At 42.9% G+C, this 14,325-nt stretch overlaps 1 protein-coding gene across 1 annotated transcript; it reads right to left on the reverse strand.

Annotated features, from left to right (window-relative positions):
- Nucleotides 1–1,907: 1,907 nt before the first annotated feature.
- On the reverse strand, nt 1,908–14,325 carry LOC149851873 (histidine ammonia-lyase-like). The gene is made up of 7 exons (XM_090030282.1): nt 14,228–14,325; nt 12,107–12,172; nt 11,861–12,026; nt 5,644–5,778; nt 4,400–4,508; nt 4,228–4,297; nt 1,908–2,787 (listed from the first exon to the last, which is right to left on the reverse strand). The coding sequence occupies exons 2-7, from the start codon at nt 12,170–12,172 to the stop codon at nt 2,629–2,631; spliced, it is 705 nt and encodes a 234-aa protein (XP_089886408.1). The 5' UTR covers nt 14,228–14,325; the 3' UTR covers nt 1,908–2,628.

Below are 14,325 nucleotides of genomic sequence, written 5' to 3' on the forward strand. Positions count from 1 at the left end.
CAGGCATTACAACACAGTCATTTAGTACTTGTTTACACAAGTACTAAGTGACTGAGTAGTAACCAGAGTTACTGCGTAGTAACTTCATTGAATGGCTTCTAGGTCAGGCTGGCTGTGCAGTAGCTCATTTCTAGTGTGCAATAGCGTCATGTCATGCTTTCTGCCACATGATGCTACTGTGCAGTAGTAACAAGCGTCTTGTGTAGATGCAGCCACTGATCTTGAAACTTAACATAGGTGTAGTAATTTGAATGTACTACCTATAGACTTAGTTCATGCAGAATTGATGAATGCTACCTTTTTGGGAAACTGCTGCAAGTTTTAGCACAAGTGCTCCATAAACACATTTATAAGCAGCACTTTGGCACCTACTTATATATAGTAAAACCCTTTTTTAGGGGGGTGGGGATGTTTCGTGTTCCAGGCCAAATCAATTCCAAATCTGTGAGTCAACCCAGAACCATAAGTGGCCCTACTACTGGCAAATATCCTCTGCCACACATGGGGCTTCAGCTGTTTCCAAATTCTTTGGCAAGTATCCTATGTGCAGGTCCAAGCCTGGAGGCTCAGAGTTTGAATGCCCCAAGTTTTGCTTGCCCTCAGCCATAAGGGTACAGGAACAAGTTAGAAAGGAATTGCCCATTTCTATAAAGTGGGCATAAAGCCAAGATCTTTCCACTCAAGCAGCAAGTAGAAGACTAAGAATACATTAACTCTGCAAGTACTACCCCATGCCAAAAAAGCAGTTATACCCAAGTGCAACTAAAAAAACTGTCAAAGTGGTCACACCATTTCCCCATGTAGTGCAAACTATCCATATTATTTCAAAGCCAAAAAGCTCATAATTTACTATATAGTTCACTGGGCTGGACCCCAGCAGAGTCAACAGCATTTAAAGTCATGGTGATCCCCATAGCTCAGCACTGTTCAGTATATGTGTATATTGCAGATATCCCCTACAAAGCATGCATGTGCTAATTAGACCCCAGAGTGTTCTTGTCATGATTCCTGGGATGCTCTAAAAATTTATATGCAGATGAGACACAAGGCAACTTGGTCTGGCTTCACCTCATGGAAGGCAGGGCCACAAGAATCATATGCAACAGACTGAGGGGGCGGGGGGCAACAGAGTGATTTGGGGTGAACTGTTTGGGACCTCATATGGTGACATTTGCCAGCCATTTAAGGATGGTGAAGGAACAGGAATCATTGGAAATGGGAAAGAAAGGCATAGCTCAGCTGTGAGAAAGAAGAGGAAGTCAAAGTGTTTGCAATGTAGTGGCTCATCATGCTTTGAAAAAGAATTGGCACTTAAGGGGACTGTGCTTAATGGACACTATTATATATCTTATTCAGAAGCACTAACCTGGCATTACAATAGGTTTCCATCCATGTTTGCTCAATGTGGGTTGTGTGTTTTAAAGTCATGCTCAGAACTGGCTGCATTTTATCAGCTTCATAGTTGGTTTCCATTTACTGAGCACATGCTGCTTTTGGCAGCAGTTTAATGATAGACAATCTAGTTAATGAAGTTTTCTTATATGTGAATGTAAGGCAAGGGTCTTGTTTCCCCATGCTGATTGGACAAAAATCCTTGTCTTGTATTTGAGTAAACATAGTATTTAACTTGCACTTAATCAGCATTATGTTTAGGAGAGATGTAAAACAGGTAGGGATAAAGGTAACCAAGAGGAACTCTGGTCCTGATGGAATGCAGAATGTCAGAAAGGCCCCTGACCCAAGAGTGGGACCATCCAGATGGACTGAAGTATGAAATTGAGGTCGCTTGGTTCCAATCATCAATTATACTGACATCAATGAGAATAGAAAAAGAAACAAAAAGCTGTACCTATTCCTGAAGGGTGACAATTCTGTTTAAGATGAACAGAATCAAAACCAAAATCAAATTACTTGCTTAAAATATCCTTTTTTAATTTTCAGTAGGGTAAAGTATTAAGCAATATTGCTTTCTCCAATTGCAAAGCCCTGGAATTAAAAATCTATATTATACCAACTGCAGCACGTGAGCAAATTACAAAAATAACTAGGTTTATTCACAGGAAGAACTTATTTTTATTTAAATAGCATTCAATCAGTAAGAAAGTGGTAACCCAATAAAGTTCTGCAATTATAGTTACCAGCTACATAATATAAAGAAGCGTGTTCCACTTATATTTATACATAGTAAACAGAAGCATTAACCCAAACCACACAGCACTTCAACTAAGATCCCATTGATTTTCACGGAAGTTTTACCCAGGCAAGTACTGTAGGGTTTGGTATATTGCTACTGAAACCAATTGTATCATTTTTAATCTCATTTGTCCAAATTCAGAGCTGGAACTGGTAGATGCAAGTCCCCTGAAATCACCAGTTGTACAAATCCATTTTAATTTAGCCAACTGTTTTATGTTTTGTTGTTGCAATACGTCATATTCAACATAAACCACTCCATAACGCCACACTGCTTTATTACAGCTGGGGAAACTGGCAAATAATTTCTCAGTCATCCACAGATTTTCAATCAATTCATTTACATAAATACATTTTTTTCTGGGGGCATGAAATAATGTCCCTCAAAGAAAGCACTGGAAGGGATGTTTCTCTATATCAGACTTAACTGAACGTTTAAAGTTCTTCCTGAACATCATTATCCTCCTGCTCAACGCATTTATCATCATTTACCATCAACGAACCCAAGGAAAAAGCTGTAGGTGAAATGGGTCTCGATTCAGGAATATGTTCTCTTTTGTATTTTTCAATGTAAGGTTCAGCTACTTTCCAAACCTACAGGACAGAAAGAGAAATGGCAGTCAGGAGTACAGACTGAGTGATTTCATATTTCTACTCAGATGTCAATACACAAGTTTAGAAACCTCCCTGCAACCAGTACAGGGGAATAACCAGAAGTTATAAATAAGCATGTGAACCCCAGAAATAGGCACAAGTTCTGAGATGGTGACTGGAGATGTATTTGAGACACTTGAGCACAAGTGTAAGGGGACAAGAAATGACTACTGCCCCAGAGAGGCAGGATTAGTGTTGTCAGGTTGGAGATCTGCACCTTCTCTGGTGACCCAAATGATGATGAAGTAGGAGAGATAAGGGATATTAGGGATGCCTTACTGGAAATCACCGTGTCGTACAAGCAACCAAAGTTGTTCAGAATGAGTGGCTGGATGCCAGAGAAGAAGGAAAGCATTGCTGTTGGTAGCAGATATGAGAAGACGTGGAGTGGAATTAACAAGAGAAACTAGAAGTTGAAAGGTTTTCCCCTTTTTTCCCCTTGACTCCTCTAAGACTGTGAGAAAGGTAGATTGTTAGAGTCTATAGGGTTGCAAAGAGTCTGATCAGCACCCATTTCTCTCCCTACTTTCTCTGGTTTTTGTTTTAATAGTGTAAAAAACCCCCAAACAGTTGGTCAGTGTTAATAGATGTCCCAGTAAATGCTTTCTCCTCTTCATTTTCCAGCTGGGGATAGGACTGTCCTCCTTTCCTTCCTACTCCCTGATTCTGGACCCACAACAACAACAAGGAGAGTGGATCCGCTCTGCCTGACCAACACCCAGAGTCTTGCTGTCTTCAGTGGAGTTTTGCATGGATGTAGGGCCTTTCATCCGGAAGCTTAACAACTGAGTTTCGATCTTTATCTGTCAAGTTCTGTTATCCAAGCCATTCTTAAGAATACAATTGAGGAAATGTGTTTCTTAATATATAATTTTAAATGTAGGTGTCACTTTAAAACTTAAACCCAGTGGTTCTCAATCTTTCCAGGTTCAAAGAACCCTCTTTCACTTGTTTTCCTGACTATTGAAAATAATAAAGCAATTCTCCTCTTGCAAAGAACTCAGAAAGACCACAACCGATCTGAAATGTTTTTGACACTATAGATTCCTATTTAAAATACTGGAGTTTATCTTGTCAATCGTAACACCGTTAGCCACTGGCACACCTAGCACTATTAATATTGTGAAGCACTGTGTCACCCTTAAAAGGATCTCTCAGCACCCTGAGGTGCTGTGGCACTGTGGTTGAAAATCACTGCTCTAAACCAAACAATCTCCATATGATTTCTTCAGAAGATCTGGTAATAAAATTGCACATGGAAGGGTCAGAATAGTTTTCTTTCGGTGACAGATAACACTGAGGGACATTTTAAAGGGAAAATGGCACGGTCCTTGCCAAAGGATCAATTCTATTGAACAAATGCTGAACATCAACACTTGCCTCTTGGTCTACAAGGAGCCTGTGAGTCACCTCAATGTCTGGAGCCATGAAGCGATCCTTCATCCAAGGCCTGAAAGGAGACGAGTTGAGAACATTGGCCAAACATTAACCACCACCAAAGTTAGCAGGTCTTCAAAACTGTAACCTCTGGGAAACATTTATTTGATGTTACCTTACAACAGAGCGCACAAGGTCATAGACTTTCTCCAACGGGGTAGTTGTTTTCAAGGGGCGTAGAAACTCAATGCCCTGGCAGGCTGCAAGAAGTTCAATTGCCAACACTAGGAAGCCAAACAGCAAAAGGTAGGACAGAGATTTTCAGGACGTACAATTCATTATGAGTTTACAATTGAAGAGCATTTCTAATTGGAGTTTGGAACGGTTATTGATCATACTTAGGACCTCACCTCTTCACAGTGCTATGCAAATACTAGTTGATCTATGTGGCATACTGGGGAAGGCAGCTAGATAAGAGGCCTATTTACAAAGAGGGAAACAGAGGCAAAAGTCCAGCACTTTTAAATAGCCTCTTATTTGGAGGCTCAGAGATGTTAAGTGTGATTCTTCCAGGTGCTAGGCAATCACAGTTCCTTTTGTACTCAGCTGTGATAGATGCCTACTGCTCCTAGAAATACCTCTCAAATGATCTCTGTTTCAACACCAAATAACAGAGGCAGCCTTAAGGCCAGATGAAAGACAGAGATGGGCTTAAGCTGTAAAAGTCAGATCCAGGTTTAAAACACTCAAGGGAACTTGGGGGTTCAGGTCTGGAATCTCTTTGTGCCCACTGCTCAGAGCTCTTTGGCAGCATGAAAAGAGTTTTCAAACAAATGTGTGCCGGAAAGAAATTGCACAGCTTCTGCCCTTGTCTCACCAGATTAACTAGTAGCATGAATCCCTCACATTCATAAGGGCCAAATTAATCTATGAAAACCAAGGAAAACCTTATCAAAGAAACATTGTATTCTCCAGTTACACATTCACTTTCCTGAGCATGTCAAACAATATTTAATATTTTATAGAATCTGACTGGTGAAGCACCCATTGGTGTAAACCTATACAAAACCAAGGTACATATGCTGTTTTGGTGCTACATATAGTTAAGGTCTCTCCAGCAACAACTAAAACTTTTACCCCAAAAAGATGTCATTTTAATCTCTCTAATCAATGAAGAATGGCAGAATTTTGACTGACTCTCACATTATTAAGCAGTTGTTTCAATGGAATTCACCTGAATTGCACGTTAGAAAGAGATTTGAGTAAAACTAACTATTTAAGAATTTACCATAAAAACATTTTTGGAATAACCAAAGTGTCTACTACTACTTTAAAATAATGACATTTAGAAGGAATCATTCTTAGTTTTAATCTAGTTACAATACTAAAGATCTCTGTATAATCAGGTCTCCATTTTACCTTGTTCAACATGTTCGATAACTCTCAAGGCTTTTCTTGCAGCCCATCCTCCCATGGACACGTGATCCTCTGTAGCAGCACTGGTTGAGAGAGAATCCACAGAAGAGGGGTGGCACAAGGCTTTATTCTCAGAAACTGCAAAAGTCCAATGCGACTAAATGGTACATTGTGTAGGCAAAGAGGTGCTAGAAACAACAGACACATCTGAAAGATGCTGCAGTGAGAAACGCATCTAATTCAGTGCACACAATGAAGCACTGCAAGTGTGTGGCACTGCTGTGGCTTGACCAAGTCCTCTGCAGTACCTATTACTTTGCCTCTAGAGATGGCAGTCGTTAGGTGTCTTCACATGCTGATATGAAACTAACTATAAAAAGCAAAATATATATGAAAAACTAATTTAAAATATATATTACTGCTAATCCCAGTATTAACAGTTATCTTCCCTTCTTGCTTGTCCACCCCCATTCTGCCTGGGAGCCACTGGAAAATTCCTGTGAGAGAGAAGGGATGGCCAGACCACATCTACCAGCCAAAAATTCAAACTTTGATTCCCGGTGTAGGTCATACGTAGAGTGCCCCTTTGTGCTGCTGTATACCATTACTTCTTTGTTATTTGGCACCCTCTCTGTGAGGACGCACGGTGCCCGCTGGCACCAACCTTGCTACTGGCGGAATGAACTCTTCAAGCGTTCATGAGGATGGTTTCAACATATGGTAGGGACCAAACCACTCTATTTTGACTCCAGAACCAGGAAATTACAAGGACTACTTTTTTTTCCAGCTCCTTTGGTACTAAGCTTCGGGATATCTGGACTAGAGTGGGATACATTTGTATAATTTAAGACTAAATAATTCTGTTTCTCCATTTGGCCCATTCCAGCTAAACAGAGCTGTCTTCAGTCTTCTCCTTCTTCTTGCACAAGTTCAGTTTCTGACCACCTCACATCAGACCTTTCCAGGTGACCATCACTTCTTGCAGTATATGGTTTGCGGAGGTCAAATCTACCAAACTTCCAGTTGTAAAAGAGTCCCTGAAGAAAGCAGAGGCAAGCTTGACAAATGGAAGTAGTACAGGTCTGGAAAATGGTCTTGTCTGCTGCTTCAGGAAAAGGCATTTTTGGTATTTCCAAAGGGACCAGTTTATCCAGTTTCTTTTTGTCCAACATACTATCCAAGGTATAGCTGGAGGAATGACAGAGACTATCAGCTGATGCAGCAAGCCATTTCTAATGAGCACTGTGCAAACTCTCACTCTGAATGTCAACCTCCCCCGGTGCTAGATCAGGGATCACAGCCATTGGTTCAATCACCCCAAGAGCAGGTTGGCCTGTTTCAAGACTGTACTGTCCATGCCCCATTGTAAACCTCACAACAGGCCCAGTCACACAATTCTGGCTCCCATGAAACTTCCCCAGTAATAATGAGTTTTTGACTAAGAAGGGATTGTAGGATCAAACCAAACATTTGTACTTGCAGGAGGGGGCTCAGTTGGTAAAATCCATTGTCACTTGAGGAGAGATGAAATAAAGCCCTTTTCACAGTGCTCAAGCTCTATTTGGCCCCAGATTTTTCACTCAGAAGCCATCTAAATAGAATACAGCTACAGCCTCCCTGCCAGCTGGGGAGCTCCAGAGCTCCAAGAGCAACAGTGACTGACTGACTGCAACCAAGACGCTCTCTTCCCAGGTGCAGGACAGCAACACGCAGCTTGTCAGGACTGGGCCACAAGCCAGTTGGCATGCTTGAGGAAACAACAACAGGCTCCTGGGAGCCTGCACATGACTGACGCTATGAGCTGACCCTGGGAAAAACAGTGTGACCAAACAGAACTGCCCGCAGAGAGGCTAGCAGCATTGCCAAGACTTGGGTTTTGGCTGGGAATTCTGACTGGGACTGAAGCCAATCTCATGATGGCATAAAACATGTTGGCCTCCTGCAAACTTCTGAAAATCCCTACTTGATTTGCTGCCTGCTCCTCTTGCCCGCCTTCTGGGGTAGAGGAGCCAATCATGACAGCTGCAGAAAGCAGCACTTCAAGCAACCTCAGAGAAAGAGAGCAAAGGGGTGGGAACAGCAGCAGGAGTTCAGCTGCTTTGAGAAGTTCCACTTCCTTCTTGCCTGTCCCCATCTGTGCACAATGGGGATGCTTCCTCTACTCCACCCCCTCCAATGCTGTAGTCCTGCAAGTTAAGTTGATGTGAAGGTTGCGATCAGAATTTCCAGCTAGGCCGGTGGCAGGCAAATGTGGGTGTAAGAACTTCTGACGTGACAGCTGAAATCATCTTGCTGTATATGCTCGGGAGAACGGTTAATGCTGGCTTACATACAAAGGCATTGGAGATGAAAAGGGAGAGCTAAAAAAATAGCAACACATAACAAGAAAGAGTATTATGCTGTGCCCATGCTGACTGAAAGCCAGTGCTGAATGCAGTAGTCCTCCCCTGCACAAGAAGCCAGAGTCTGGAAGGGAAGGTTACCAGTCTCCTACCAAGAGATACCAGATGAAACTCCAGCCCTGCCTCCTGAATGTATAGGAGTACATGTAATGTATGAAAAAGTCTCACTTTGTTGAATTTGTTTATCGGCTTATTTTGTTTGCAGGGCTGAGTTGGGTCCTTGCTTATTTAACAACCTTGGTTCCACTGTCAATTCTCCTCCCCTTCCAATTTACCCCTTTCCTGGAATAACACATTATTTAACTTTTTATTTGTTCCTGCTGCATATGTGAACTGTGATTTCCAAGATGTCATGTGGTTTGGTATTGGTTTCTTCACTGAACCACTAGATGGAGACACCAACTACTATAAGCAGGCCCAGAGATCCCTGAGGTCCACCATGCTTATAGATCTAGAAGATATCACTGGGCTTTTTAATTTTATTTTTTTTGGGGGAGAGGGGGGCAGAGCTCCTTATCTACCCCATCTATTACTTAAGGACCAGCATTGTGTTTATCAGAAATGCACAGCATTTTGTTTTATCCTCAGTCTAGAAAAATGGAAAAGGCCAAATTAACAAAATCCTACTAAAAAACAGGGACAGATTCTTAACAGGTCTCCCTTATCAACAAGATACATCTTAGCTTTGAAGAATCATAGAATCAATGAGTTAGAAGGGACCTAGACAGATCATTGAGTCCAACGCCCTGCCATGGACAGGAATGAGCACTGGGGGTGGGAGGGGAAGCTTATCTGGTTGGTGTTCTGCAATCATCTAGGTGTTCTGAAGAAGTCAAAGCTGGATGAATACTTTACACCTCTGATCTAAAGCAATTCACTGTAACATGCAAGTGCAAAGCAGCATGACAGTGGATGTGCACCTCAGCAGGTGATTTCAGAAGATGGATTCATACCCTAAAAGGAAGGGGTTAAAGAAAGGAGAGGTAAAACTTCCTTGGTCCATAACATTCTACTCATTTCACAGAAACCTGCTAAGGTTCTTACCCAGGAAGACAGGATCTAGACTGATGTCAAGGCACTAAAGTTCACAGTACCTGCTGCACTAGTCAATCAATGCATCCTTTACAATTTCTTATTTCTTACAGCTCCTAGGTAATGAACCATGTGGTGGAGGAATGCAAGCAATCCCAGAATAGGAACAGCCTTTACCAAAGGCAATATCCCTGGAAAGGTTCTCAGCCAAGTCCTCAGTGGGAGGACAGTTTTGAACAATGGAGAGAACTAGGTATTCACATGGTAATGGAACAGATGCCTGGAAAGTGAGGTAAAGGAAGAGGGTGATAAAGAGTTCAAGATGACCTATCTAGTTTTGGGTGTCACACTTCAAGAGGGATATGGACAACCTCGAGGGATTCAGAGGAGGGCCACTTGTACGGTTAGGGGCCTGCAAGCAAAGCCCTATGAGGAGAGATTGAGGGCCCTGGATCTCTTCCGCTTCCGCAAGGGAAGGCTGAGAGGTAATCTTGTGGCCATCTACAAATTCATTGCAGGGGGAGGGACAGCAAGGAGTAGGAGATGCTCTGTTTACCAGGGCAGCCCTTGGAGTAACTAGGAACAACGGCCACAAACTGACAGAGAGCAGATTTTGGTTAAACATCAGGAAGAACTAATTTATGGTAAGGATTGCCAAAATTTGGAATGCGCTTTCAAGGGAGGTGCTGCTCTTCCCTACCTTGCAGGTCTTTAAAAGGAGGTTAGACATACAACTGGCTGGGGTCACCTGATACCAGTGTTCTTTCCTTCCCAGTGCAGAGGATTGGACTCAGTCATTTGCTAACATCCCTTCTGGCCCATACTTCTATCAATCTATGAATCTATCAATAATATCTTTTATTTGTTGTGCACCTGAGTCTAAGGTACTAGAATACATATCCTAGAACACTGTGCACTATAAGTATTTATGTATGTATTTGAGAGTAGTAGGTGTAGAAAGGACTCATACAAAAGGTTTAGAAAGTCTACTACAAATCCAGGAGAAAAGCTTTCAAGTTATCTAATGAAAACTGATAAACAGCCTGATAGCATGCACTCTAACGGGAAAATACTTTCAGAAGGGCTGAATTGTAGTTGCCTTAACCCTCTTTATAAAAGAGCACTTTATTGTTGCCAAAACTCTGCTTGTAAGACCATAGGGACCAGCCTCCCCTGGGATAGGGACTAGGAGATAAAACACAGATGATGTGTACCTTTGTGTAAATAGTCATGTAGGTCTTGGATTGGATTCCCAAAGAACCTCCTGTTATATAGGCTTTCTGTATTTTGTATGCTCACAAAGTTTGCAGTAGTGTTCAAGTGTTGTAGCTGGGATGGTCCAGGAAATATGACAGAGACAAGGGTCTTTTGGATATCTTTTACCAGACTAACTGTATCGCTGAGAGCTGTTGGACAAGCTTTCCAACATCAGGTGCCCTTCCTCAGGTCTCAGGGTCCCTGATGCCTGAAAGCTCATCCAACATTTTTCCCCAACTATACGCTGATCCAATAAAAGATTTACCAAAAAAAGCCTTGCATCTTACACAAATCTTGTGTTTTTGAACTTGATGAGATCGTCAAGGTCTTCAAACTGGGGGATTCAGAGGGGCAAAGTACTGCCTACCACTGAGGAAAGGCTTGTGGGGAGCTGAGAAGCAGCTCTCTTATTACACTGATTTAGTTTGTGGGCTTGAGTGAATGTGTTGAATCTGTCAATGGCACTAAATGCATAGCATTACTTTACATTCGCAATACATTCCATGCTTGCTAACCTGGCAGCATTCTTTCCCACACTTGTAGCTGGAGTCATTTTTTTCTTAATTCTCTTACACAAACACAACAGTGGACCTTTTTGTTGCACAACTGATTAAGACCGTTTTTATTTACCATCCTTTATTCCTTTGCCTGTTCTCTTCCCTTTCTTTTCACTTTCTCCTCATCTCTTCCAGAAATAATATGATCACCTTTATGCTGGTCCTTACTATACTGTGCATGGAAACCTTAAGATCTTACAGGACTTTGGACTGACTTATGTATCTGGCTGTCAGATGAAGATACTGAGCCCTAAGAATGCAGAGCTTCATTAAGTGGGTGGGAAATCACCAACACTTTGAAGAGGGAAGAATATAAGTGGCTCCATATTTCTTAAGGATCATAAGTGTCCACATTGAAATCAACAGGACTGCTCACATGCCTAATGTTAAGTACATGCATAATTCATTTCAGAAACCAGCCCTGTGATTCTAAATAACTGCAGCTGTACTCAACATTCAGGCCCCAACATTTGCATATCTGGAGGTAAGGGGAAGCAAACATTATTTGTAAGAGCTGAGAGCCATTTATCTGAGGCAATTAGTGGTTTGGTGTGGGTGCCAGAACTACTGTGTCATCATGGTCAGCATGTAGGAGCTGACATCACCACTCTGCTGCTGATTTGTGTGCCAAACAACAATCCAAAAAGCAAAAACTGGATGGCAGGTGAGGAGCAGAAACTCTGAGTGCTGGCCATGACAATACAACAGCTCTTGGAGAAACAGCAAGAAGCCCTACGGGGCAGATCCTGAAACAAGTCCTCTGGCCACAGAGAAACCATGCACACCTGATGACCCACCTCCCCAAGATGGATACAGCCCAAAGGCTGTACATGTCATGCACACAAAGGATCCAGCCCACGGAGGATCTGCCCCCTGCTTCATAGGGACATCCTCACTAACTCAGTCCCAAGGTAAGTTGAACTTTCTAATTTGCCCCCTTGTCAATACTGCTTAAGCCTTTAATGAACTCACCCAGGGCTGCAGCTGTACAGTGTGCGATCATGAAACCAGAGTTCAGACCCCCTTCAGTGACGAGAAAGGCAGGCAGCTCACTGAGTGAGGGGTTGCAGAGTCTTTCAATTCTCCTTTCACTAATTGCAGCTAATTCATGAACACCGATTGCCAGGTAGTCCAGAGCCTAGGAGAGAAGCTCGCTGTATTTAATCAACTATTTAAAAAACAAATCTGAAAATAATATTCAATCAAGTGCTTAATTACCTTTGCGGGGTATTCACCATGAAAATTTCCCCCAGAAATGGTCTCTCCCCTTTCAGCAAAAACCATCTTTAAAACTAAGTTAAGGTGCAAACATGAATAAAGCATTGCATAAGTACATATATCTCTGAATAACATGAATATCCTAATTGATTGGAGAAAGAACAGGTGCTTTTTTACGCGCGTGCGCGCACACACACACACACACAGAGTGTGTCACATCCGCACATTCACTTTTCAGAAAATGCTAAAAAAAAACCAAACTCCAAACCCAGACCCTAACTGTTTCATTAAAGAGATACAGCTTAAGAAAGTCTTTTATAAAATGAGTGAGATGGGATCATAGAAAATGGGACAGGAAGAGACCTGGAGAGTGACTGAGTCCATTTCTTTGCCCAGAGGCAAAGAAGGATCCACAGTATCTAAACAATTACTGATGAATGCTCATCTAACCCAGATATGCTCAACTTTCAGCCCATGGGGTAGAGTTAAAAGCAAGGCTATGACATAGAAACTACTTTACAGGGAGCAGCAAACAGCCAGCAGAATTGCAGAACAGTGCATCCAGTTCTTCCCTGAAAGTTATTTCCACACCTAAGTTAATGTTTGTCTCAATTAGCATTTTCACACCTAAGTTAATGTTTTTAGCTAGAATTAAAAGCAAGGCTGTGAAACAGGAGCTATTTTAGAGGGAGCAGCAGAACAGCAGAATTGCAGAACAAAGACTAGCTTGATTAGTGGAACCACTCAAGACCATTAAGAGGAAGAGAGGGTTGTTAACACCTGTGGAATGGCGAGCTTAGAAGGAATCAGGTGTATTATAGTGAGCCAGGACCTCAGTGGTCTTCATCACTGCTGCCATTGCCAGGCAGTTAGTTTTAAACTATGGGTGAAACAAGAATCAAGGGGGGTGTGCAACTGCATCACACTCTGCCCCTTCTGAGTCCACCCCAGCCCACAGTGCTGGCTGGGGCTGGTCTTGGACTGTGTTACCCATGGCATTTGCTCAGGCTGAGTCCCAGGCTGTGCTGCCCATGGCACTTGCTTGGGCTGGCATCCCATATCCACCCTGCACTGGATCAGGCATGCAGGCATGGGTCCATGAGCCTGATCCAGCCCATGGACCAACCCCATGGCACTCATCTAGCAGGGCTGTGCAAAGCTTCAGTCCCTGATTTGATTCGACAGAGATCTGGCCTGATTCGGTGGCCAAATCTCTGAATCCAAATCATATCAGAGGACCCTTTAACCTCTCCAAATTGAACTGGAACTCCCCCGAATTGATTCAGAGAGATTTGGAAAGATTCGGACATAGGCACACCTTTAAATGTTTTTTCTACAAACCTCTAGGTAGCAGGGGCTCATGAGTGCTGTGATGCTGGGGCACATGATCATGGGGGGCTCTCCAGCGTGCTCAGCAGTGGACCTGGAAGTGGACCAGAAGCACTTCTGGGTCTGCCCGGGAGCACACAGGGGCTCCCCCACATCCACCCAGCTTGGTGACTGGTGCTTCCTGGGTCTGGGGGGCACCTGGGGTCCCACTGTAGCCAATCGCTGAGCCAGAGGGACCCGGGGGGAGCCCCCTGCATGCTCTCCAGCAGACCTGGCCACCAAGCACATGGAGGGCTGCCCCCCCACATGCCTGTGAGACGCTCCATGCATTCCAGCATCACAAAAGTCATGAGCCACACTTGCTACCATAATGTATGTAGAAAAAACTTCAACGAATCAGCATCGAATCTTCAGATTTGGATTTGGCTGAATCAAATCAGGGACTGTGATCCAAATCAACAAACTGCATCACTGTTCCTGATTCGGGCCAAATCTGAATTGAATAGGACCCACTTTACACACCCCTATCATCTGGCCCCTGAGGACCATGGAGCCATGAGGTCAGACACTCCTGCTTTAAAGCATAGGTAGTCCCACTGACTAAGTGATTTGCTAGTTCAGGGCCAACATAGTTATACCAGATACGTGGGCTGTTGGCAACCTTGGCAGCCCATTGGACTGGAAGGTCTACAGTGAACTTTATGCCTAGTTAGCAAATAGTTACTTAGAAGGAAGAAAAAAAGTAACCAAACAACATTTTATAAAAAAACCAAACAAACGGAAGAAGGATACAGGATTGTCTGTTGCACTATTAATTTCAGTTGTGATTATGTCCTTTACAAAAGCTATTGTATCATTCACCACACCATGGACCTAAAAAAACCCAAGAG

The sequence above is a fragment of the Crocodylus siamensis genome, unplaced genomic scaffold (assembly GCF_052110815.1).
Source record: "Crocodylus siamensis isolate JL-2025a unplaced genomic scaffold, ASM5211081v1 HiC_scaffold_101, whole genome shotgun sequence".
NCBI classification, from domain to species: domain Eukaryota; kingdom Metazoa; phylum Chordata; order Crocodylia; family Crocodylidae; genus Crocodylus; species Crocodylus siamensis.

What these genes read in the sequence shown, in the direction of transcription:
- LOC149851873 (XM_090030282.1), bottom strand. Translation starts at nt 12,172, where the DNA reads ATGGTTTTTGCTGAAAGGGGAGAGACCATTTCTGGGGGAAATTTTCAT. An exon ending in ATGGTGAATACCCCGCAAAG is followed by an intron (nt 12,027 to 12,106) that starts GTAATTAAGCAC and finishes CTTCTCTCCTAG; the next exon opens with GCTCTGGACTACCTGGCAAT. An exon ending in GGCTCCTTGTAGACCAAGAG is followed by an intron (nt 2,788 to 4,227) that starts GCAAGTGTTGAT and finishes TCTGTCCTGTAG; the next exon opens with GTTTGGAAAGTAGCTGAACC.